At 40.8% G+C, this 27883-nt stretch overlaps 1 protein-coding gene and 1 long non-coding RNA gene across 3 annotated transcripts in view; one reads left to right on the top strand and one right to left on the bottom strand.

The window, feature by feature from the left end:
* The window catches only part of fam172a (family with sequence similarity 172 member A), a 151688-nt gene extending 145854 nt beyond the window's left edge, over positions 1–5834 (top strand). For both annotated transcript variants that reach the window (XM_044369283.1, XM_044369290.1), the window contains one exon: positions 3298–5834. In XM_044369283.1, the coding sequence (XP_044225218.1) occupies positions 3298–3458 (161 nt within the window). In that variant the 3' untranslated portion in view covers positions 3459–5834. The remainder of the gene's footprint in view (positions 1–3297) is intronic.
* Positions 566–24029, bottom strand: LOC122994568. The gene is made up of 2 exons (XR_006406619.1): positions 22831–24029; positions 566–1318 (listed from the first exon to the last, which is right to left on the bottom strand). It is a non-coding gene; the product is annotated as an uncharacterized LOC122994568 (long non-coding RNA).
* Between the last annotated feature and the right edge of the window lie 3854 nt (positions 24030–27883).

A 27883-nucleotide genomic window follows, 5' to 3' on the forward strand; every position in this document is an offset into this window, starting at 1 on the left:
GTGACAGAGAGGAGGAGGCTAAATATCCAGGATCAAATACTCTCTGCCTGTCACATAATGAGGCAGCCTCACCGGGCTCAGACAACACACACGGAATGTTCAAACACAGGGCACAGGTTAGGCGCCCAACTGAAACTCTGCCACGACCTGAGCAGAGAGCACCAAAGAGGAGCTTTCACCACAGACCTTGTTTCTGTACCCGCTCTTACCTGCATTACAGTGAAACATCATCACAGCACGCCATGTGTCTGTTAGTGTGTGTTGCCTCGCCTCAAGGTTGCAGCCGTCATCATTCTACTTGCAGTAATAGACTCGGTTAAGCTTGCCGTCGCCCAATACTAATTATAAACACGTGAAAGTAAAGACAATTTTTCTCTGTATTTCCCATGACAATACCCAGTGTTATGGAGCTCACAGTAACATAATCATTATTGCATTTACAATAAATGAGGACATTATTGCATTTCTAATAAACTTCATCAGATTAATGCAATTACAATGATCATGTTAAAATTAGCAAAAGCAACTTAATTGATTCATAGTAATAAAATACAAAAAGCACAAGTAAATACACAAGGTACTTTATTTTCAAAAGTTTTATCAATTAAATGCAAGACACAAATTACAATTAAATCGATACAAAAGGAAGAGTGTCTTCATCTACTATATCTTGTTTTAACAATACATGAAATCATTTTCTCATATAAAAAAATATGCTTATTAGTTGAAAAACTTTTTCATTCAGTGGCTAAAATTGAGGATAAAGTAGTGTTCACTGGCTGTTTATGGGTTCACTTTACACACATATAGCCAGATGACACCACATCGATCCCCTCATCTTTTAAAGATATTACTTTGATTTGTGGCATAGCTGAGGTAATTCTCTCTCTCTGTCCCTCTAAGTCTTTAGTGGCTAGTGAAGCCTGGTCATTGGGGTTCCTCCTCTAAATCAGTGGTCACAACTCAGCTTTGACAACATCCATTAGGTTTGACACACTTGGCTATTAAAGGAAGAGTGGACGTAAGCTGTTAAAGGCTTATTTAAGCACGTGTGAGGGTGGGTTTATGCCTCTATGTGTGCGAGTGTTGTTGGTGGGGGGGGGGGGGTTCACTTCAACTCAAAGTCTCCACCATATAGAGGGGTGGAGCTTAACACCAGAGTCATTGGAGGGGCACAGGCTCATCTGCATATTGGCACAGAGACGCCCCCCTGGTGACCCCAAAGTGCGATGGGATAGGGTGGAGAGGCTGGCGGCGTTCCGGAGGAGTTCACCGCCAGTTCAGGGTGAACGAGGGAGCACTGCGGCATTGATCGCTTCTGCAGGAGAGAGAGAAAAAAAAAAGGACAAAACACAAGTAAAAACACTAGTGAGCGAGAGACCGATGAGACAGGGAAAATGGAGGAGGAGGAGGTGGAAAAGGATCACAGTGCCTTAAATTGGATATAAATGATAGATTAGAGGTGTGAGAGGGCTGTGTCTTTGTTTTCCAGAGATAGGTGTTATGTTGAGCCCTACACAGGTAGCAGAGTCACTGTGAGTGCCGGGTTATTGACTCCCATGATTGCCAGGCCAGTAAATTTGACCCAAGGTACTGACTGCAGTCTGCTATATAGCGTGCAGCGCAGTCCCTTATCTCAGAGTGATCGAGAACCCCCTTACATACTCTTACACACAAATATGACATACACACACACACAAACAAACAAAACACACCACCAGCAACGTAACCCAAATTTACACTCAGCCCAGGACCCCGCGCTTACCCCCAGTCTTACAATCATACACACAAACACACACACACACACATGCACACCATCTCCATTAATGCGTCCAGCCAGGGGTCAATCTAATAAACATGGGGTCAGTGCAGTGGTCATCAGAGGCCTGTCTATGGTGAGAGAGCCTTTAAGGTGCTTCCTAATTGTATCCCTGTGGCCTTCCAGTCTATCTTTTTATAGCCAATTCCTTGTACACAGAGGAGAGGGAGGAAGCAAGGGAGGAAAGAGAAAGGCACTAAAGACAGGACCAGGGGTAAAGTGGTATTTTTAATGTACTACTGATTTGACTTATCTTAGAAGGGTTGTGTTTTTACACAAATCTAACTGATTTCAGATACTGAGCTTATCCTTTTTTAATCCTCCCAAGAAAATTGTAGGGACACATTTTAATATTCTTATCTTCACAAACAAATGCAGGTCCCATCTTAAAAAAAAAAAAACAGTCTTAAGTGTGCAAATAAAGACTCAAAAAAGAAAACTCATTACTGCCAGGCTTGTATTCGCTCATCCCTCTGTCTGTAAACACATGTAAATTTCTTTCACATCTATCTGTCAAAGGATGAAACTCTTAATATCATCTTGCAGGAAACCTATTCTCCCTCTGCGCAAGAGGGCACCTCAATATGGCTTCTCAAGTCCAGTTACAGTTGTGTTGCTAAGCAGCTGAGCTGCTAGCCAGCAGGGGCAGAAAGAAGCCATTATCTCTTAGCACTCTCACTGAATGGTTAGCGAGCAGGAGTACAGACAAGTCGGGCAGCAGCTGCAGCCACGAGCTGTCCTGATCATTGATGCTCCGATGCCAAGCCAAGGTGTTCTGTAGCAGGTCTAGCTGGAGTAGTAGAAAACAGACTCTAAGTTTGCAAGCTATCCAACTAAAAGCTGGAGGCGTATGTACCAGATTTCAGGCTCTGGTGTGACCCCAACTTGGGAACAGACTAACCTGGAGGAGGTCAGAGGGAAACCCAGCACTACTGCCTCCCCCCGCCACCAGCAGACCACCTGATATGCTCGCTAGTTACCTCAGCTTCTGTCTTCCATTTCCTCAATCAGCCCTTTAGAATGAATGACTACCGCTCCACTGGTTTCGCTTAGTGCACCCATTGTCCATAACTATGGTTTTGTAGGAAGGCTTGAGATGGAAAGAAGGACGTGCAGTGGTGTTGCTTATCAGGTATCTGCTTGGATAACATATTAAAGCTGTCCCATTGGACTAATAGGTCATAGGCTGTCATGGCTCTCATGCATAAGGCCTTAGGCTTGCATGGAGGGATGCGATGAATTGTGGGATTGGTGAGCTTTAATACACAAGCATCTTATCGAATGGCCTTCATTCATTTTTTACCTTTTATGTTGCCACACTGGGTGTATAGGATGCTGAGCTACATTTTTAATTATGTTAGAATATCTACCATGCACTGTCTTTGCCTACAGCCTGACAATTTGCAAATAATTTGTGAACCCTGCTCATGCTTATGTTTGTGTGTGTGTTTCTGTGTGTGTGTATCTTTTCTATATAGGTACAGAGAGACATGAGTTGACCTCCTGGATGAGTTTCAACTCCATCTTCAGGTTCTTCAGTGAGGTCTTGGAGGCAAAAGAGGACGAGGAGGCAGAGGAGACCTCCAACATTGTCACCACACGCAGCAGCTCCCTCAAAAACAAACACCAAGATTTGTAGAGGACCAAGAACAATGACTTGGAATAAGAGGAGTGGGAGGGGGGATCAGATGAGGGAGCAACAGAAAGGGAGGCTAAGGTTTCAGCTCCTTTCTGCTATTTTTTCTTTTTTCTCTCTCTCTCTCTCCCTCTGTAACCTCCATCTTTCCTGCCCCACTCTTCTCCCTGTGTGTCATTTCTCCCTTCCGGCCCTCCTTGGCTGTGCGCACACATAGCCTTGTTGTTGCAAGAGACAAGAGTACAGGGTCACCATGTATACATCACAATAACGTTTTGCATTACTTCTAGATGAACGCAACTGTCAAAGCAATATGGGCCTGAGTGTTAGCGCTTCCCGTGGGCTGTGGCCTGGCTGCGGGTATGGGCCACGGCAGCAGAGATTAAGGCTGACAGGCGCTGTGCACAATGCGCTGTGGTGCACCTCTAATTGTCCTGACATCAGCCTGAACTGAGCTAATGCCCCGCCTGCCCTCCAGTCTGCACTGCTCAGTCTCTCCCTCCTCTCCCTCTTCCCCGCTGGTCCTAAAGCCTGGGCCGCTTACCCTGAAATCAGCTCATGCTGTATGGTATCTTCTGCTAACCATTAGATATCATTTCAACCTGCTCAGCGCCCTTTTTTTTTCTTCTTTAGCCCTTACTCACCTCAATTTTTTTTTAAACAAGTGAACACACGCTCTTAACTGGTCACCATTTGTTTTGTTTTAACAAAGCGTATTGTTTTTATGACTTCTTTATTCTCTAACCCCACTGCATATGCAGTCTGCTTTTAAACTTGACTTTTCTCATTCAGCTTTGTGTGAAATATGGTTCTAATATGTGCCATATATCTCTGGGTTTGCAGTGCTTATAACAAGAGAGATCTTTTTCTAATTTCTCAACTTTGAGCTAAATTTGAATGCATTGTTTCATACACACGTTCACAATATTTGATTTTTTAATATTAAGCCAATACTCTTCAGTGCTGTAAATGTTTACTCTGGAGTATCCCTGGGTTTGATCTGCAAAATTATGGAGAGTCCATCTTTATGTCTTTATTTCATATATATATATATATAAATATATATATATATATGTGTATCCTTGAAATTGATGTCTCCAGATGATTGAATGTGATGAAACAAATAAAACAAACACAACCTGTGCCGAATATGGAAAATTCAGGACACTGAGCATATTTAAAATCACTTAAAGTCAAGCATCAAAATGGGTTTGAGGGATATCTCATTTTAACAGGAGCCAGAAGTCAGCTCACAACACTCATAAAGCCTCAATATATCGCCTTACACATGTCAGGAAATCCAAGATTTCAATATTATTCTAAGCCTGAATGATATTTCCTTAGATGTTGGAGAAATGTAACATATCTATTTTCCCCCCTTTTTTCCGTCCACCAAAGTACTTTTCTTGTGTACTTAGAAGTGACAAAGTCAGCTCCCTGCTCAGCTGCACATAATCTGACTATGTGACACAAACATGATAAAAAAAAAAAAATTTCCATAAGGCCGGTGTGTTTTATAAACCACTCAAAGCTTAATGGAATACATTTCTAATGTGTCATGACATTAGTAAAACCTCAAACCGGATACTAAATCTTATGATACCTTAGACACATTCTCAAATATGTACTTTTCTTTTTTTTTCACTTCAAATAGTTACCATTGTTTAACTTTTATACTGTGAAATCCTGCCTCTCCTGCCCACTGTGTGCATGGTTTAAGGCTTTTGTGGATTATCTTTCCGCTGTAATGAGACAACTGTGGCTGATGGTTGCAGGCCTAATTTCCTTTTAATTTGATTCAGATCTCTCCAGGTTTCAGCAAAGAAGTTGGCTTATTATTTGATTTGATGATTTTCGTTTCAAGATACCATTGCTCATCTTCCTGCTTTTCAGCTACAATCAGTTCATTTTTCACTCCATAATTTGTATATTGTTGCCTTAGGAATAAACAAGACTCTGCTCACTGTTTTTAATAGTATCCAGCAAGCCATATGTGAATGGAACTAAAGATGTAAGAGCAGCCTAAATCCAAAGCACAGTCTGCAAATAAAAGGGGACTAATTTTGCCAATTGCTCTTGAAGACATTATTTTTTGCAGATGGTTTATATGTTGTATTGGTTTAAGAAACACACATTTTGTTTTAAGCGTTTGGATTTTATGAAACCGCGAGTGTCCTGCCAGGTCACATATTTTTCTTAAACTCTCAGATGTCTGTCTCTTTTTCTTTTTAACCATTCTGGCTTTAAACGGTTTTCTTTCAAAGTTATTCTAAAGTTTCTTCAACGCAGTTATGACTCTTCATTTTACACAATTGATTCATTTTTGTAATTAACCTGTAAAACCTGTCGAAAGCAAATAAAATGAACTTTTGCACCTTGGTTTTTACCTGTCTATATTTTCCTGTCATTATTGATTTTCATTGCATATTGTTTTTTTTTTTTAATCTCCTCGAGTTTTTATTGAAAATCATTAGATTTTTTTAATGGATGTCACTGCAGAATAACGCGCATTATAAATGTGTTGAACAATAAAATAGTCAGGAGCGAAAGTAAAGAGAGACAGAGAGGTTCCCCGAAAGTGTAAAGTGAGTGCAGAAGGACGAGAAAGTCGAGCAGCAAGTGAAAAATGACCTGAGTCATCATCTCACATAACCGAAGACCACCTAACCTTCATGTGCTGCAGCACAATCGGCCGGTGTCAGTTAAGTGCCTTTTATCAAGTTTTTAAGCTAAAATGTTTACCTTAATCCACTGCTGCTTTTTAAAGTGAAGCTGTAGATAAAAGTTTTAAAGGTTGCATTTTTATACAGGTCAAGCTACAGGAAGAGAGTGTATGCAAGAAGTGTGTCAAAAGGAAAACAAACCATAAACAGTAATTCCCCTTTTTTTGGTCATTAATTTTGGCAAAGTGAGCCCCCCTCCATCCCGGCGAGGTTTTACAGCATCATTTGTTTTCACACGGTGAAACCGATCAGGTCATTAAACGCCCCCTCAATAAATCTTTAGAAATCTTTTCCATTAACCCCCGAACAACAAGTGGAACCAGGCGAGTCCCCCTCACACCGTGTCAGGCCGTTGATTAAAGAGGGGCATTCAATCACACACACTCTCTCACACACACACTCTCTCTCTCTCACACACACACACAAGTGAATTACTCAACTTTCTCTCTTACAAAAATGAGTTTAAAACGTCATAGGGGCATCAATAGTAAATTTTAATTTAGCGATTTGCTGAGAGAGAAAGATCTGTATTCTATCTATCTATCTATCTATCTATCTATCTATCTATCTATCTATCTATCTGATTAATTAGTCTAACTTGCCTCCTGTCCCGAGCAATGAACGGGCGGTACCGAAAAGTATGACCTCCCGTCAGTGATCAAAGGCAGACGACTAATACACAGCGGAATTAGAGTAAGATTAATTAGACAGATTAAGATTATACGGTATATTAAGTATATCCTTCAGTTTACACCCAGCTCACAATACAAATAAAACTTTTTCAATCAGGCATCAGTAATCCAGTTTTTCCACAATTTGGCTTTAATAAACTTCATAACTAAATAGAGACTGTGCCATTTATCTTTAAGTAATTTTCTAAGTGTCCTGTGTATTCAGATGAATCACTCTGTCATATGTCTCCTTACTACTGAGGACAGTAAGGATTCAGTGCTGCTTTTTAAAGTTAATGTCTGCGGGATGTGACTATCTCAGTGGCTCCTGAAGGTTGCGGGCATCCTCCAAGAGGGGAGCCTCAAACCGTACGAGAAACTGTCCAACTCGCCTGTCTTTTTTTACTCGCTAGAAGTTAGCACAGCGTGTCAATGTATAATAGGTATGACTGATTTGATTATAGGTTTCACTCTCCCAGCTATTGTCGTCAACTCACGGTACAGACAGTTACAGGCAGCTCCACACTGAATCATATCTACAGCAGAAAATAACAGCAGCTGCGGAGCTTTAGGATGAAATCCTGCCAAATAGGGGGGTCCTTTCTGTAATGTCAGATTTTGTGGGGGGCTTGCCGGGTTTGGGTGGGGTCCTTGACATGAAAAAGTTGGGGAACCCCTGCGCTGCCACAGCCTGATATTTCAATTTTTACTTTAAGAGAGTTGTTGTTACGCTTGCTTGCTCTGGCCCACTCTGATATGCACGCCATCCCTGCAAAAGATGAACTCTTTCCAAAAGGAACCAGGCATTAGGCAAAGTTGGAATGTCACCCCTCTGACAGCCCCCACTCACACTCACACACACACACACACATACACACACAACACTTTCTCTCTCCTTCAGCACTCCTCCAGCGGATCACTGTCAGATCACTATTTGCATAATTATATGCTCAGCTCAGAAGAGAAAACTAACCCCTAAATTTTACGGGTCAACTAACTGCAACAATCAATGTTTTATCGGGTATACTAAAAGAAAAATATCTTTAACAATCATGGTAGAGGAACTGTCTTTCTCCCTCTCTCACCCCCTCTCCATCAATTCAATTCAATTACTTTATTGGCATGACTGCTTATCAGAAACAATATTTCCAAAGCAGTTTAAAAAATGTAAATTCACCCCCCACACTTGTCTTAAAAAGAGATGCACCCCACCACCCACCCCACCCCACCCCTCTCTCTCTCTCTCTCTCTCTCTCACTCACTCACTCTCTCTCTCTCTCTCTCTCTCAGTGCGTTAGCAAATACTTTTTCATCTATTGACTGAGGGGAGAATGTCTGGCTTAAGCTTGGAGGTGCATTCAAGATTTGTATCCCTTCTTCCCTTCCCCTATTCTGCCCATCTTTTCTCTCCCCGGCTCTATACTGTGTTTTCTCCTGAGCAGAAGAGGTCTTTAATATAGGGCCTGTATACCAGAGCAGGACTCAGTGACCGGTTTCGTTAGACATCATTACATATTCATTGACTTGCAGAGAAACCATTTAATCCAGTGGAAACAACTCCTCTTCAATCGCCTCTCTCCTTCTCTATTCTAATAAGGACTCGCGGACTGAGACAACACTTGGGGCCACAGACATCACATTTAGGAAAGAGTGTGACTGAGCTTTATTCTACAGGGAGAAGAAGGTGCAGCACTGCTGAAAGATGTATGTGTGGGGCACAGGTGTTGCACCAAGTGGGGTCCCCAAAGTGGGAAATATAGGGATCCCCATATTTTTGAATGTATTCAACATGCAAATATGTACTTTAATTTCTATCTATTTAATGCATAATTTCACTCTGCATCACTTGATCTATAAAAGGTGAGATATCATACGTCTTATATATCATAATATGCACAAAAAACATCCTTATGTAAGTCCTAAAAGTTATTAAGCAAACAATCCAAAAAAAAAAGAACTTGTGCAACAAAAACTTGTATAATTAGTCTAAATCCTGAGCTGACACACATACATAAACACACACATAGGATGACCCGCTATTCTGCCTTTGCTCTCACCTGTCTTGGAGCTCCTATGAAAAACAACTATTAGAACCATAATGTGTGAAAATATGCGAAGGAAATCGGCTATCCCAGCAAAATTGGAATTCCCTTGGTTATTACAGGAAGAGCTTGTACAGAAGTGAAAAATGCCTTTAGAAACCAAAACACAAGAAACACAACTACGCTGAAGTCCCTGTAGGAATATAATCAAAACATTACCGGAATATTCTAGTGGTTGCTCGTTGGTATTTTCTTTTCTCGGTTTTGCTGTTTAACACTTATAAGTTGCCACTACATCAGCAGCGTGGCCTAATGTGTGTGCGGTGCGTGCTTGAGGATCCTGGCATATAATACTCCGATTGTGGGACAGCTGTTGGCAGAGCCGTTTTACGGTGTTCAGTCCATTTGGCTTTAATAGCAGCTTTCAGGCGGACCGCTACTCTATCCCCTCACCGCCCCCTCAATTACACCTCCTCTGATACTCTGCTGGCCTAAAGACTCCTGCAGTAAAAAAACACCCTCTGAAATGCAATACATTTGAAGAATGGGCTCTGACTTTTAAGATTTGAGGCTATACTCTCTGATGGTTTCAGGGAAGCAATGTTAGGCAAGCAGTGATGAAGGAGGGCGGAAAGGAAGTATAACACAGCTCATTGGCCTAGTTTAACAGGCCACCGACGACTTACTGCGGAAAATTGGTCATTTTGTCTTGATGAATGGCAGTCAAGATGAAGGGGCTCTACAGGCCTGTGATCGGGGCCTTTCTCAGACTGTAAAATGCGACTGGATATCTGAGGACCTATAACGTGTGTTATTTAGCACACTGTAATTTGTCAAATTTCAAGTATCATATTGACAAATGCCAATTTTATTTACACACGTGTGTGTGTGTGTCTTCGCGTGCACATTTCCAAAACAATTTCGTTGATTGTATGATGTGTAGCTGCTGTAGTGTTTCAGTTTCTTCTTAACGTGCACAGAAAAAAGTGAAGGGAGCGCAAATTTATTACTCACAGATCTCAGTCACCTGTGCTGATTATTTGTTATTTTCTTATTTTCCAACCAGTTGACTACAAGACCATATAAAACATTTTTTTCTCATCGATTTAAATACAAATGTTATTGTTAAAGTTGTAACAGAGGACCGATTGATTGATCATTAATAATACAATACACAGGTTTTTAAAAAATATATATGCTTATGTTGATATTTCGACTTATATTCATAATGACTTAATACACTGCATTATAATATAATTAATTATATTCTAAAATCTAAACCAGAAAATGTGCATTATTTTTTTTAAAATAATGTACTACATAAAACTGATGTTTTTTTCAACTCTTTACAGCTAACCGATTAAAACTTAATTCAAACAAAAGTTCAATTTAAAAGTAAAAGAAATAGAATAAATTATTTAATAAGCTCATTGATAATGCGTTATCACTACATTTGAATAGGCATCATTAAAACTAACAATTATATAATAAAATATCGATCGAAAAAATGACGTTGTTATATATAGAGCTGTACATAAAATAATCTTAAACGAAATTTTAGAAAACGCGTGAATTATTTAATGAATTTTATTTCTAATCTCTAAGTTTACTGATAGTTTGTCAGAAAAGAGAAGAGGGATTTTCATCGGGATGAGGCTCATGGTCCAGTTGTTTCTGTAGAAAAAAACCTTTGTTTTAGTGCTTCCAACAACTCCAGAGGTGAGTTGTCATCGATAAGAAAAAAAGTAAGATTATTTTAAGCGACCATCATGAATCGAAGGAGGTCGACTGTATATGAAATAATATTTTCTTGCACTTAAAGCAACGAAATAATTAGTTATTTCCAGAAATCCTTGAAGTCCAGTCAACCCTAAATCAATATCGCACTGGAATTGGTGAGATATCGATTAGTTGGCGGTTGGAGAAAAGGCCTTGAATTACACAGCAAAAAAAAAAAAAAAAAAAAAAAAAAAAAAAGCCTTTTAATGAGTGATGAGCTATATATTCTCTTATTATATATATTCTCTCAAAAACGCGAAAAGTTCTTACATTTGAGTGTCAAATTGTTGAATATTTACAGGTTAATTTTCATTTCATCAGTAAATATCGTTTATTTTAACATTTTGAACAGAATTAAGAAGATATCTACTTTAATATCAAGAAATGTATGGCTGATTCAAAAATATATAGCTGATTCAAATCCGTTTGGGAAGTTTTGCGTTGGAAGTGACATTATCTCAACTTCAGCTTCAGCTTTTCACGTTCTTAGAAAAAGTAACATTTCAAAAAAAAAAAAAAGAAAAAAAAAAGAAAAAAAGTTCAATATAGACTCAAATCTAAACAACCATGTTGCTGTGTAACTCCTGCACCAACCCACACTACAGCCCTCCGTCTTCACACTTTTGGGTTTAAAATCTCAGAGAGAGAAAAAAAAAAAACCAAACAAACAGTGCAACGCGATATTAAATCACACATTATAGATGAGTTTCATCATGTGGACGCAGCCCTCCGAGGATAAACACGGCAGTGCGTGGGGTAAGAATAAGATCCAAGTTATTATTACTGAGGGAGCGGCCTTTCACTGGCAGCACCCTGCATCCTCATTACATCCACCCCAAAAAGAGATGAAGTTCTAAATGAAGTTATTGCCATCCAATGAACTCAAATTAGCCGGGCCACACCATGACGGACAGCTCGGGTGGAGAGAGAGAGGGGGTGGGGGGGGGGGGGGCGGCTGGAGGGATATAGGTGGTGGGATTGGCAGGTGTGTGTTTTGATGTGCATTTCATGGTTTGCAAGGCCCCTTAAGTGAAGTTGGGTTCATTTTGAATCTCCGTGGTTAAGCCAGTTAATATACTTGTGTTATTAAAGGGCCTGCAGTCACCTTGCAGCCTGCTCTATGATGCCTAACCCCTCCTTCCCATCCCGACGGCTTAGACTTTGTTCCCATCTATTTCATTTCTTTATCAGCCATTCAAATATAACGTTTCTCTCTCTCTCTCTCCCTCTCTCTCTCTCTCTCTCTCTCTCTCTCCCTCGTCCACAATCTCTCCATCCGGTTGAATGGCTTTCTTTCTTGTCGCTAAGGTCCTCATTGTGTTTGCTACCTGAGTCAGCAGGGAGGATGAAAAGGGAGTTTGACGGAGGAAGGACGGGAGGAAGGGGTAGTTTGACATGCAGGGAGGGAGACAGAGGCGATGATAGGCGAGGGGGGCCCTGTGAGGGGTTGAGTGAATTTACCTGCTCCTCCGGTGGCGAGCTGTGTGTGTGATAGTCTGTGTGAAGTTAACAACACAGCGGCCAACTCTACTTTATTGCTGTTTATCCCTGCAGCAAAAGCTGTCAGGCGGTGACAGATTGGCAGCATCTCTAATCAGTGCCCTCTTCACTTCTCTCTGAGATCTCCCTCTCAACTCATTCACTCCTGATCTTTCACAAATTGGTTGTAACTAATGGCATTCATTCTTTGGATAATACATATAATGCATATGTGTATATAGATGAAGTGCAACTTTTCAGTTACACTTGTGTTTAAAGTCATTAGATAGGTTGTAAATTGTCTGCACGGGCCTATTAGTAATTTTAAAGTTATTATTTAGTATTGAAGGAGCTGCAATGAGTATCAAACTCTACAGATTTTCACGAGAAATAAAAAAGAAATGCAGCTGGATTACATTTAGATATATATATATATATATATCTATTAATATCTGAATGTGCCAAACTCACAGCAAACTGTAAAGACTGCAGCTAGAACAGCGGGATTGTGTTATTTTCTCCAGAAACTGTTGTTTCAGTCTCATTAAGAAACAAACGTATTCAATTCAAACTAAAACATATTTCTATATTCTGCATAATCTGTTACAAATTAAATGCAGCTCGGGTCAAGCAACTGGAGTGCAAAAGTAAATAATTTGAAAATGGCATCCTGTTTAATTTGAAAACGACAAATAAAAAGCATCTTTTGCATTTTATGAATCAGAAGATGCATAAAACATTATATTCTTTGATCTTGTAGAGATGAAAAGCCTATTGTTTATATCTCAGCTAGTGACCGTGCAACCTTTCAGTTCACCACTACATATCATATAAATATTTATAATAACAGTTCTATTTATTAACCCAAAAGTTATGCTTTTAACTAAACTTTCGACCTTCCATAGCTGTGTGGCAGTGGATTTTTATTATAAACCAGGATGTGTATGTGTGTGCGTGGGGGGGATGAGTGTGTCTGTCTGATATTCCTCACATACACAGATAAATGAAGACTGTCAAATAAATCGGCGAGCACGAGGACTTCAAGTAGAGGAGAAGAAAACAACTTTTATAAAAATCCAACCTCAACTGCCAGAGTGTCATGCAGGGCCCGCAGAATAACAGTGGACCTAAAGATACATTTCACTTAGAGCCGATTGATGCTTATCTCGCCAGCACAGCGCTGCTGACCTGTAGGCTGCTGCATCAGAGGTGTGTGTTTGTGTTGAGGTGTTGACCTGTCAGGGGGGACTTGTTAGGACTTTAACTCCGACTGCTGGCGGTCTCCAGACATCCGGGGGTGGCATCGATTTGAAACTTGTCCTGTCTAATTTGATGATAACATCCAGCCTGCCCGTCGCAGCACCATGGACAGCGCACTGTCTTGACCTTGCCTTGCTATCAAATTACCCCCGTCTGGGCCACGGTGGGAGCCCAGCACCAAGTTTACTATAGTCTGAGAGAGAGAGGCACACACACACACACACAAACAGAGAGAGAGAGAGAGAGAGAGAGAGAGAGAGAGAGAGACAGAGAGGGAGAGATTTTTGCTGCTTTCACCGAAGACAAATCTTCTGTGAAGCCAGTGCTTACACTCTGTAATGCTGTGGTAAATCAAGAGGTTGTTGGCGGTTTACATTGGCTGTTGCGCCAACTGTCTATGTAAACAATACTCAGTTACACTCACACAAAGACTTGAATCTATATTTTTATCCTTAAAGGACCCGTGCGTCCTCGTATGACTCCCTCAGTTTAATAACACCTAAGATGTCATATTAAACTCTATTCTGTTAACTCGATTCCTCACCGGATATGTAGGAGACTTTGGTGTGAAAGTGAGGGTCACACCTCTCCTAAATATAAACTTTTTTTGTAATAAATGTATGGAATGAGAGTTTGTAAAGTATGTCAAAAGATAATTCAGAACAAAGTTTACAGGTTAAAGGTGCATAATCTCACATTTGTGAAACAGACTTTAACAGACTGTACAAGTTATGACTCCATCACACGAGCCCAACAGAATACAGTATGAGGACGTCTGGTGATTAAACATGTGCATGATAGATGCTAAGCAAAAGGAGGAAAACAAGCTATTTATACTTTGCAAATTTTCTCATAGTAGTTACATCCTATCAGCTGGTGCACATACTGTGGTAACAAGTTGATTTGGGAACCAGAATGTCTAAAGTTTGAGAGAGAGCCCAAGGCACTGACGGGAGGAGGATTTACTGGTGGAGAAAGAGAGAGAGGGAGAGAGGGAGAGAGAGAGAGAGAGAGAGAGAGGCTGTTTGATGGAGCTCTACAGCTTTGAGACAGCTTGTTAATTAAAACCCCAAGATATGAGGCTCTGCAGCCACCGTCCATATCAGAGCACTGCTAACTATACTGACAGCAAGTTACTTAACAAGCGAGCGCCTCAATCCCATACCTTTTTATCACAGGCGAGCAGTGAGATATTTTAATTCGTTAAAATCCCACAGTGGCGGTGAAATATCTTGTTTTCTACTTAAGAAAATATGACAAACCTTCGTATTCTCTGTCTGGGATATAGCCCAAATGGCTGCTTATGCTTCAAAATCCACACACCAGCTTAAATGTGGCAAATTCGATTAAGGAGGGAAAGAAAGGAATGTCAAAAAAAGGAGTGAATCAGTCTAGACATAGGTTGGGTGGTATTAAATTCTTAGCTTTATATTCAGGCATTGGAATTATTTTCCAAAAAATCAAAGTAGCTTGCAGTTTCAGAGGCAGCCATAGGCCTCAGTGTGGATACAAAGAGGCAACATTAAGTCAAAACAAAGAGGCTACTGTGTATTTTTTTTTTTTTTTTTTTTTTTTTGGTGAATGCATTTTCTGATCAATTTCAATCGAGGTCTTCATACGCTTTGTCCCCATGCATTATTCCACCTTAATTGAACCCGCAACCCGCCCTTTGCCTGCGGGATCTCTGAGCTATTTCAATTCTATATGCATGTGTGAGATGATGGCTTGTTAAGTCGAGGAAAACAAATACCAGGAGAGCCTTACTCAAACACTCAAAATGTGTGACGGGCCCATGCCCATTGTTCAAAAAATAATTGAACTGCTGCTTCCCCCCTCTCCCTTGCTTGCTAATAATGTGTTAGCCAAGTGTAGGCCAACTCATGTAAATAGCAGGAGGAGAAGACGTGGATTTGGAGGGAATGAGGTGAAGCCTGACTGGGTTTGTGTCTTCTGGGGGCTGCAGGTGGAGAGGCCCCGTATACAGTACAAGCGAACCTGCTGTGCCACAACACCCAGGATCCAACGGGGGAGGTGTGTGTTCATGTGTGTGTGTGTGTGTGTGTGTGTGTGTGTGTGTGTGTGTGTTATTATCAAGACACTGAGCCCCCCACTTAAATATAAAAAGCATATCCTGTAATCATTAGGGTCTGCTACAAATAGACTATTTACTGAAATGAGCTGCAATACTCGAAATATAAACAAGCTTTAATTCCCATATAATAATTCATTTGACTATACAGGAGGTTTGTGTTTTAGATGTCTTCATATGAAGGATAAATGAAGCCACAGAGGGAGGGAAAAAAGCCAAAAACCACCATTCACAGCCCACTTTATGTTCTGGACTGTGTTCATCTTCAGCCACATAAGAGGGAATGTATTTTCTGGATCTGTTTTTATTAGGAAATATAAAGATGGTTGAAATACACTATTCCCAGTTTATTGTAAAGCATCAAAACCGCAAATATAAACTAAAAAACAATTTAATCTTCTTTAAAAAAAATAATAATCTCTGTACTTTTGTCTCTTCAGGCGACCGCATCTTCAAATAACTTACATCAGATCTGATATTGTTTCCATTTATAAGACAAATATTCAAGTCAACCGAAAAAAAATGGTCGGTAAACTCGATTCTAAAATAAAACCTTGACAGAGTTTACTTTTCATTGCATCGGAGGCTCTTTTTCAAATGTGTGTTAAGTGCGTGCTTCTTTGTCATTGACTGCCGTATTAAGCCTCCTGCACCTGATCTGTTTGTGGCTGGTCTGGGGCCACGGCGTGTTTTTAAGACAGCTGTAAAAGGCTCTCCAAGTTTCCAACACATTCATCAACGTCAAACACCGACAAGCCGCTATTTAGTGAAAGTGTAACTGCAGCAGTATATCTTAGAGCAGAGTGGACCACTCAGCAAACAATACATTACACTTTTTTCTTGGTTGTAATCGATCTAAAACAGATTATAAGGGGTGTCAAATGATCGTTGGATTCCTAAAAATAATCAGAAAAAAACGCAAAATTATAAACATTTTCGTTAACTGTGTAATTCCAAACGTCAATATCACGCTTTGTTTTACTACTACTACTTACTAATATAAAGAAGTCTTTCCCTGAGACATTATCTGTGCTTGTAGTTAACTCTTTATTTAAAAGACATTTTGATCTATTTTCTGTAAAGCCATAATAATGCTGACTATTTGTGCTCCAAAGATTTTGGAGACAGACTTAATTCTCTATCTAGACTTTACTTAAATTAATATGACATTCTTTATTTGAAAATGGATAATTGAAGCGCTTTTATTTCTTTCCTCATAATTCAAATTCGAATTAGTGTATATGCTCTGCAACGTTACACTGCAAAAACAAACCACTAATTATCTAAAGCTCAAATATTGTGTGATAGTCTGCGTTATTATCAGTTTACATTCAAATTAAATGCATTACTGATCGCTGGTTTTAATCGATGTGATACCACAGCTTAACAAAACAAACAAAAATGTCAGTCGACATAGGATAATGCAATTATAAAACTCCCCCACTATTCACAACGGTGGGACTGCATTAGAGTCGTTTGCAGCTGCTGTAATTCCTGGTTAAAAAATGGCACTGGAAACGCTGTGCTGTGCGGTGGACTGTGGGCTGGGAGCGCAGCTGAGGAGAGAGAGGGTATGAGGCGGTTCTTGTGTCAGAGGGTCCCATAACGCAGAGCGCCATCTAGCAAACAAAGGTAGAAACAATAACAGGCATGGAGGGTCTGAGAGAGAGGCTGCCTTTACGCACACAGCACACAGGGGCGCAGAGGGACGCCACAACAAAGCGCCGCGGTTTAGCGCTCTCTAACACAGAAACTTCGTGTATCATGCATGCCATGGCGCGATCCCAGCCCTGCCGTGCCTGCTATGCAATATTAATACATGATCCAGCTCAAATCGATCAATTAGTTTTAGTTTAACGTTTGCTTGCGTTTTATTTTTTCCACCGGATCAAACTGTAATGAGCATCCGAGGGGTGAAGATGGCAAAGCAAGTGATTAGTGGTCAAGCTGAAAATGGGACAACTTTTAATGTCACAGTGGGTGAGGGAGGGGAAGGGCGGCTGGTGACTCCCCCACTTGATAAAATAAGCTGCATCACAGCGTTTTAACTGGGGTTGTGTATGTATATGTATACCAGAAGCAAACAATACATCTTCTGTCGAGTTCATAGTTGAGAATCAATTATATAATATAGTATATGTGTCTGATGCTCTGCCGCTGCTGAAAGGTGTTAAAAGGTGGGTTTTGACCAAAAAAAAAAAAAAAACAGAGAAGTGGAATCATGTGTGTAAAATGGTGAGTAATATGCCTCTAACACTTCCATCCTCACTCGCAGTAATCTTCTCTACTCACCTTCGCCGCAGTCATTATTTCATATACAAAGATAGAACTAAGTCGTCTTCCCTATAACATAATTGCTGGTAATGATGGTGCAGTAGTAGCAGTTATAGCCTCATACAGTATAAGAAGTGTTTGAGTAATAATGATAGCAGTGGCAAAAGCTTGATGGTGAGTATTTATAGAGACAGATAGTTGTTGTTATTCATCTTAGTCCATATTATAACTGAACAGGTTAGAAAAAAAACTCATAGTATATTAATCTCATACATCAAAAGGATCTGTAATCTGAAACTCTTGTACAGTTGTAGATAATTCACTAAGTTCACCTCTCTAAGCTGAACTAGCAAATACATAAAATACATTTTACTTTTTACGTTTAGGAAGTGTAATGAACCCAAATATACAATTTTGACATATCAATTAGACATTATATTGAAGTGTAATAATGCTGAAGACAATATGTGACTGATTAGTCGGCTTTTGCAATGATATATGAACTGAGGTGTCAGGAGCAACATTTTTCATATTCGTTATCTTGTCATTCGCTCCTAAACAACCAGCAATTTGTGACAGTTTTCGCTCGGTTGAGGCGTCCAGTAAACTCCCCCAACCTCCACACTGAAAATAAAGTTTGGACTGCATGTGCACACTTATAACTAGGCCACTAATATAGTTTTAGAAATAATTATAATGAAATTGTGACTGCTTCCACTGCACTGTACCTCACCTAATTTTATTATATATACATAATGATGAAGTGATAAAGTGTGTGTGTGCGCGCGCGCGCGTGTGTGTGTGTGTGTGTATGTGTATGTGTATGTGTGTGTGTGTGTGTGTGAGTGTGTATGTGTGTGTGTATGTGTGTGCCCTCGAAGTAAATTGGGGTATATATGCACTGCAGGAGAGTGCGTTAATTGATTTATTAATTAATGGAAAAATACATTTGCAGTTTTCTTACGTGTTCACCCATTATGTGATACTGTTTACACGATCTGCTATTCTGTGGTAAGGAGACTGTACTGAATGTAATCTGATCACTGGTCATTTATTACATTACAAAAATGCAATGAAAAAAATATATAAAATAAGATCATCCTAATAAAATATATATTTTAAATATGAAATATTCGTGTGACACACTGCTTGCATTTTTTACTTTTCTAAGAACATTGCATGCGTTCAGTGCGTCCTTCTGTTACAATATACAGCTACATACCATTATATTCATACTTTTTCCCGTTTTTTCTTTTTCTTTTATATTTTTTTCCTTAGAAGTAAATCCTTGACATTCTGCACTATTACCAAAATTGTAGTATATAGGCTAGTAATCAGAAAATTACAGGGTTTCTCCATAGCAAAGCCCCATTTTGGTGCTATAAAGAATCCTTTCAGAAAGGTTTTCTATCTCTTCAGCATTATGGTGCTGAAAACATCCCCGCGAGATTACATGAAATGCTCCACATCAGCAGCATTAAAGGAACTTTCTGGCCCCATTATTTGCAGTATTTTATTTGCGCAAATCAGAGGGAACCACTAAAGGAGAACCTTGGAACCCCCTTCTTTAGTACACCGAAACCTCTATGATCCACTTTCTGGTCCACATGCTGTATTTTCTGCTGCTCGTTCTGCAGGCCATGCCATAGTAGTGAGACCCTACCTTCCTTATATACCCGCTGCGTGCATGGAATGGAGAGAGTGAAGATGTGACGGGGCGTATTTGAAGTATGACGAGCTTTGTGGTCCACTCCTTTTCATTCCCTTGCCTCAAATATACGCCCGCTTTCAAATAAGCCTCTTTGGCAATCCCATGCCGACCCCCCCAACACACACACCCCCTGCCACCTTGACATGAATGGGCGACTGACCTTTAGGGCCGTGTCCACTCTGCAGTCCAGTTTTATCCAAATAAGCCTTCTTCCCCCACCCTGCCTCATACGGTGCCAGTAATTCTTTACTGATATCATCAGCGGATGCAAATGAATTTGGACGGGGTGGGGGGTGCAGGAGCGGAGGGGGTGGTGTTGGTGGTGTAGTCATGGACAAAATACCACACTGGCTGCAGAATGCTGCATGTGGAGAGATGGGAATATTGAATACCCCGCCACCAGAACCATCCCCGAATTCAATATTGCAGAAAAAAAAATACACATTCCTATTTCAGAAATCTTGGCTGTGAAATACCACCAAGAAAAATCGCCATTCAAATGAGATGCGTTTATTTCTGCATGGCCTTTGAAGAGAAGAGAGGGGTCGTGTCACTCAAAAGAAGGAAAGGGCCACTCCGTTATAACCCCCCCTCCTTTTTGCTCTCCCTCTCTCCCACCCTTCCCGTCCCCTCTTCTCTCGCTCCGACCGACCCCCACTCACTCGTCCCCCACGCGCGCACACACACATACACGCACGCACATTTTCACTATAGCACGCTGGCTTTGGGGGCGACACAGAGGCTAGATTAGAGCTTTGCTCCTTTAACAAGGGAGAGGAGGCACTTCTATAATCACAGCGGCGGTATGTGGGGCCACAAAGAGTTTGCAACCACAGGGCGACTGGTCTTCTGTAGAGTGGTCCAAGCCGTGGGCAAGCCAGAGAAATGCTCTATCCAACGTATTACTGGGATCAAAACACAGTGGTTATAGTGCGTAAAGAGGTTATTAACCCACAGAGAACAGCAGAAGACCACTTCTAAATCTCCAAACAACACAACCCTGGCATAGCCTGATTTAAGACAATTCACCATGTGACCAACATGACCAGAACACAGTGCGAATGATCAAGTAATTATTTAGTATGTAGAGAGGGCAATACATCCCCTGTTGATGATTTAGAGGGTGTTTCTGCACGACTACTGGCATCCTCTACCTCCCTTAAGCACAGTAGTGTAACATGGACATAAACATTTGATGGATGGTGCTGAGTAAGATGGAAAAAAGACATGTATTTATCAACATGCCGCATGTCCTCTGAGGTGGCTGAGGGAGGGAGAGAGAGAGAGAGAGGGAGAGAGAGAGACAGAGAGAGAGAGAGAGAGAGAGAGAGAGAGCACCAACCATGGTGACTACAGGGAGTCAATGGGAAACCTTACCACTGTCAGGAGAGGTTCCCTGTGGCACAGATGAAAAATACCCTTCAATGCATCGTTTCAGTCAAACATAATAGACCTACAGCAGCGTCTCTGAACAATCCAGGTAAACACAGATAGCAACAATATGAACTGCAACTTTGACTAGTGAAACAAGCTACAAAACAACACTAACATGGTAGATAGACAGATGACTATTTTGTCATATAAGATAATAATTTAAAGAGTATGGGCACATGTGAAAAAAACAGAATTATACTACAGCAGACACAGGCTTTTATCATGTCATGATAAAGCTGATAGTGATAAAATATAAACGGAATTAGTTTATTAACCAAATCCTACAACAAATGGAACTCCCATGTGTTTAGTGAAGAGGTGGGATACCTGCTAAAAAAAAAAACTTGCCAATTTATTGTCAGTGGATAATATAGCAAAGGAACACAGAGGGTATAGGCTCAGTAGATTATATCTTCACAAGCATTATTCTGCCTGAGTGACTGGCTGGAAAAAAAAACGCACTGGCTACAACAAAGATTGGTCAGGCATGAATGCGGCCTGTGTGTTTTGTCTTCATAACATATTAATCCATCAAACCATGAAGTGGGAACTAGTTGAGCTCTATACTTTAATGAGATTTTTTAAATATTTTTTTTTTTTTTTTTTTTTTTTTTTTGCTGAAAAGTAAACTTCAGAGCAGTAAAAAAAAAAAAATCTTCACATGTAAATAAAGCAAAAGCCCAAACTTTCTTCTTTTTCCTTTCTTTTTTTTATTATTATCATTTTCTTTTACATATAATGCAGAGAAAATGGGTCACCAATAAATTCTGTCTCAGCATTGATGTAATTGTAACAAAATGCTGCTGAGTAAAAACTGAGGGGCTCGCTGACTGCGGTGGCACAGTCACACACCATCTGGAGTGTATTAGAAAGAGAAGCCGTAAATATTGCTGAAAAGCCCAGGCGTTATCAGGTATGTAAGCCCAGGCCTTGCTGCATGGCCTCCCATATGTTGACATAATCAGACTGTTGGGATGTCTATTAAAACGTATTTGAATTTAATAAATGAACACAATAATTAAATTCAATTTGTTTGTGCAGATCTTCCCAATGACTCCCAGTGTTGGTCTGTTTACATTTTTGAAGGGGTGGATTATTATGGGATAAAATGCTGCAGGGCTCATGGGATGTTATCACAGTATTGAGGTTGCTGTTATGTTTGGATCAAAAGCAACAGGTTAACTGGCTTCAACTCTAACTTTCCCTTAAATTTCCCTTAACAGCTAATTATTAGATGCATCATAGTTATTATTAAGTCGATCTGTGTTTTACAACGGCATCACTTTGCCGCTGAGAAACCACACACACACACATCCTCTGAAACTTGACAGAGAGAATTAGGAGTTCCTCTTGAGCTGCAAACGCTGTGTTACATCCGATTTACGCTTTCCCCCTTGAAAACCAAGCGTTTCCTTTCCGACCATCCGGGTCTCTTTTTAGGTAGTGCCATTTATTCCACACAGCATTTATACATGTGTACACACGCGCGCACGCACGCATGCGATCACCTCCATTCACGCAAACATGTGTCCTTAAACTGTACGTACATTCATTGCACACGGGTGAGAGAAAAACTTGTAGTTTAGAGTTTAATGTCACGTGCTGATTAATTTCTTGGTGATGACAAGAACACACACACACTCACACAGACACATATACACGTTCACCCTCTTTCACTTTTTACGTATATATCCCCCCTCCCCTTTCTCTCACACTTCTCTCTCTCTCTCTCTCTCTCTCTCTTTCTCACTCACTCCCCCTGGCTTTATCCGTTTCAGTCCAAGGAACACACAAGAACACTATGCAAAAGGGACACACACACACACACACACACGCACACACACATAGAAGAGAGAGAGAGAGGAGGAGAAAGAGAGACAGAGGGAGAGAGACAGCGTCAAAATGAGTCTTACTTTTTTTTTTCCTTTTCTTTTTCCTGCCGTGAATCTTCATCCATCCGTCGTTGACAGAGCTTGACTTGATCCGACCACTTCTTTCCCAATGCTAAAAAGTCTGTAGTGCGCTTTAATTAATATATTTCTGGGCTGTGTCCCGTACCCAGAAGCTTTAGAGAGAGAAGAGGAGTGCAGATTGAGACATATTGAGCCCGCTTTAAAAGGATCATTTCATCATGTGGGAGGTTGGGACACACAAAGTTTGGACCCGTGACTGGCATTCCGGAGAGACATGCATATTTTAAAACAACAAAGCAAGACAGAGACCGGGGGCCCCGGGGTGGGAGGGGAGAAAACTTGGAAAGAAGTTACTATCAGATGAACAGCTGTCATTGTTGGGCAAGACTTGAACGCATATTAAGATATAGTCATCTGAAAAAAGGAGCTTGTCCAAATAAAGTCACTGGTAGTCCCTGTATCACTCATTCAATTATATCAACTCTTAATTTATTCATTCAAACACATATTTTAGTTTCTAAATTATTTAAATAGTAAACTATTTATATATCCGTATGTAAATAAGCTTCAATTTAACATCTTAAGGATTTTTTGAAATTACCATTTTGCTCCGTCAGCGTTATTAAGTCTGTGTTTATTTTATTCTACAGGTTGCGATGAAGATGTAAGTAACAGCTTAAATAGAGATAAACGCTTCAACCGTAAAACATTTTCTGCAATTGTGATATTAAATGGAACCAAACGTCTAAAACTAAGTGGAAAATATTCACCTAAGCTGAATTGGAAATAAAGTGTATATCATTTACCTTCTGATAATGAAGCATACAGGCTGCAGATTTTTTTTTTCCTTCCCTCAAACATCTAAATAATGGCAGGTAAGGTTACAATTTTAAACGTCTCCCACTTCTATTTTGTCAAGTCACACACAGTTGTATCTCTCCCAAGTAAAGCCGGTGTGCTTAGCGCTGTCACTTCTGCACAGCTTTTACAACATCACTCCCCCTTTTTTCTCTCCTTTACTGGGAGGTTTTCGCTCTTGTGCACGGGGTCCATTCGTGCAAAAAAGAGTGAAGAAGGCATTAATAAGAATGTGTTGGCTGTGATGAGAGATCTGTCCGCTGGAAATGAAGGGCCAGGGGAAGAAGACAAAGGGGGGAAAATGCATGCAGTGGTGTAGAGCTGGATATCTCTGTTAGTTGTCAGCGTTTAGTCCATGGCTGTGGAATGCTAATGAGTGAGGTCTCTCTCCCTTTCTCTCCCTCGCTTTTCTCAATCCCCCCCTCCCCTCCAACCCCCCCAACCCTTCCTCCTGTCCACCCCCCTCCCTCCCTCCCTCCCTCCCTCCCTCCTCTCTCTCTCTCTCTCTCTCTCTCTCTCTCTCTCTCTCTCGGGGAGAAAAAGCGGATCGATAGCTGACCCGATGGTTTTGGCCAATGCTTTATTTATCTGGCCAGGCAATGATATTATCAGCCTTGAACGTTATATACAGCAAACGTCTTCCTAAATCAACACAAAGGGATCCGCTTACACAGCGATCCGGGCTTTCTCACAACCACCTCTCTCTCTTTCTCTCTCTCTCTCTCTCCCTCTCTCTCTCTCTCTCTCACTCTCTGTTTCTCGACCAGTAGCGCGTGCACACACGCGTACGTACGCTGGTAGATAGACGCTTTTACGCACGGGCATGTAAAGAACGCGCCCGCACACATACATACAGACAGACCTCACACATATATAAAATCCTACCATTGCCTACATACAGTTATGACAATCATGACAAACTTGCGTGCGCACACAAACATGGACACACACATACACACACCACACACACACACACTGGCTCAGGGAGGCGTCCCCTTATGTTACATTCACTGCTAAGAATATTTTATACCCCGTAGGGCTGGATATGATCCATGGCTTAAAGGTTGCCTATGAGGTCCGCGGACAGATCTCAGAACAGCACAGTGTAATCAGAGGACAAGTCTCTCTCCATTGACTGTGTACAGTCAATACACAAAGAAACCCGGGCTGTTTGCTGAGATATAGCGCAAAACATCTCACGGGAATCTATTTAATTTTGGACATTTGTCCTCACTGTGCCGTTCCCAGCCATTTTACACCCTCGCTGTGGATGAGGTGCGTGGTGGACACGGCGAAGCACTTGTTGTCCTGTGTTGTCATCATTTTTACGCACAAGACAATATAAGAAATAAGCCGTGTCACAGGCCTACTTCAGAGGGCCCCCCATTCATACACGCAGCCGCTACTTGGAAATTGTTATTGTCTCAAACAACAGTATTTGTCAAATGTGACCGAGAAAACCAAGCAACTATAAGTGAAATGAAGTGACGTGTAACGCCAATAGGACATTTCCACTGCTGCATAAAACCACTGGCTTGCATTGAGGGTTTTGGAGAAATAGGTTCGCTGACAACTTAGGATAATAAATGTTTCGCTTTCAGACAGATATCTCAAACGTGAAATCGCACCCAGCTGCTTGTGTAAAGCAAACAAATAGCCCCCCGTGTTAGGAGTCCTCCACTTGTGGTTTGATGAATGAAACCAGACAAAGGTAAATGGTTATTTAACTCATTTCGTAGTAACACTTTGGTAACCGGAGTTTCCGAAATTACAGAGACACAAATGGGGCCTATAGTGTACCACATATCCATCTCATTTACCCACCGCAGTTATAGTCCAATCTGACAGTGCACTTACATTTCTCCTTGCAGTTTTTTTTCTCTTCCCCTTTTATTTAATTAAATATAAGTACTAATAATGTTGTCATCACATTAGACGTCAGGATAAGAAATTTCATGACGAGCCTCTGGTTGAAAAATATTGAAAATATAGCTGATATTTGAAGCTTGTTATTTCAATATTTGAAGTGTTGCATGATAAACCAATTTGAGCTTCTGTCAAAGCAAGGAGAGTCAAAAATGGTCCACAGACTAAATAGAAAATACCACTTTTCCTTGAGTCCTCTTGTGTTTTGCTTGTATTGCCTATACAGAAACGTTAATTAGGAACACATGCCACAATTTCATCTGTTTTTGAACTATTGCTTTATATAGCCTGTAGTGTAACAATTGTATAACAGAATGCTCTCAGCAAGAGGATAAAAGATAGTGACTCTAGAGGGATTTAGAATACATTATGTGGAGACAACCAGCTGAAAGCTGCGTTTAATAACCCAGCAAACAATTTAGTCCAGAGCTACATGAAACAAAAACGACCTGGACTGTTGTGATGGCCATGGTGAAGCCATATTCATTCCCTCTGAAAAACAAACATTTATTCTCACACGGAGTCTTCCTCGCCGTCCACGAAACGATCCTCTGGGTTATTAAAAAAAACACCACTTTAGGACAAACGCGCTGAATAATTCCAGTACTCCAGTAATTATCTGTTTTTAATGCTGCGTTTAGGAAGTTATTGGTTATGTGTGTCTTTTGTTAACTTTTGGTTTAATTCAGCATATTCTGCCTCCAGTGTAAAGCAGAAAAGGAAATGTCCCCATCAGCTCATTAGTCTGCAACTTTCACCTGACCTAAAGCTCCGGGAGAATCATATCCACACCAAGTAAATAACGATCCAACCTGAAGAAATATCACATTTATGTTTGTACAGTAGCCTAAGCAACAACAAAGCTTCTGACAACTGACCCAGTGCTACAGACAGGTCGATTGGGAGCTAATAGGTCCAATATGCCTGAACACACATTAATCATGAGAATAAAAAACTGTATTCTTGTGAGAGGCATCTGAGGACAACCTTAAGCACAACCTACAGCATCATTCCAGCATGAGCGCGAACTAATGAATACCTTAATATTGTAGCCTTAGAATAAGACAGGGTACACAAACAAATAAACCACTGGCACAAATACCCCTCCCCCAATCCTATAAGGGAGATAACAAATATGGCGATATCAAATTCAGACATTGCAACGTGCTACATTCAGTTCAGCTCTCGTCCTCCTGTCCCTCATCACTGCCAGTCAGCAGCTGAAGATGTGGGCAATATGGCACACAAGCAACACTTCTGATGATGAAGAGGGGGGCTAACAGGAAAATTTAATAATTGTCACACCAAAACCCCATTTTCTTCCTCATAACGCCTTCCAATTTATCACATTTTATCACTCTAGATGTGAGTGTAATGCAGTAATGACTGCGAGGGTAGATCCAGGTCCATAACTTGGCTTCCTGTGTCATTTGTGGAGAATATGGAGACAAAAAAAGAGGGTGCGCACACACAGAGACAGACCAATGCAAAGACAGGAAGTCTTCTATCCATCTAACACATGGAGGACTTATCGATACACTCATTACATTCTGAATGTACCAGGCAAAACCAAGGCAGCATCTCTTTCTGTCTCCCTCTCTCTACATCACACACACACACACACACACACACACACACACACACACACACACACACACACACACACACACACACAGACACACATTTACTTACACACACACGTTTCCCTTCTCATTTGTCTCCCATAGTCTCTCTCCCCCCTCTCTCCCTTTCTTTCTTTCTCTCCCTCCCTCTCCTTCCTCTTCTCTATTCCCACACAATGCATCACACTCGGTGTTCCTATCGACTGGCTTACATGCTGTAAAATACATTTTCCAGATTGATCACGCATATCACAGCAGCTTTGCAGCGGGGCCTAACCCTTTTGCCAAATGACGCCCACATCAATATTGAGGCATGCACTATCAAGGCAGAGTTTTTAAAAACGACAGAGAGGGGGAATATTGTTTGGTTTGTGGAGAATCACCTTGATTAAGCCACAGGAGGTAGGATAGAGGTGGCTCTGTGTGGTGCGCAGGCTTTCCTTGCTGTCTGGGAAAAATATTAAACATTAATGCGCTCACAGGCTGGCAGAGAGCTCACTGCTGTAGTTCCTCACGTACAGTCTCCCCTCCTTTGTGTGCACACAGCCAGTTATGTCAGTGGGTCTGTTAAAATGTAAGGTATGCACCCATTGTGTAATTACCACACGTAATCCCGTGTATCACCTCGTTTTCACTGGTACGTGTAA

This window comes from Thunnus albacares, chromosome 2, assembly GCF_914725855.1.
Source record: "Thunnus albacares chromosome 2, fThuAlb1.1, whole genome shotgun sequence".
NCBI classification, from domain to species: domain Eukaryota; kingdom Metazoa; phylum Chordata; class Actinopteri; order Scombriformes; family Scombridae; genus Thunnus; species Thunnus albacares.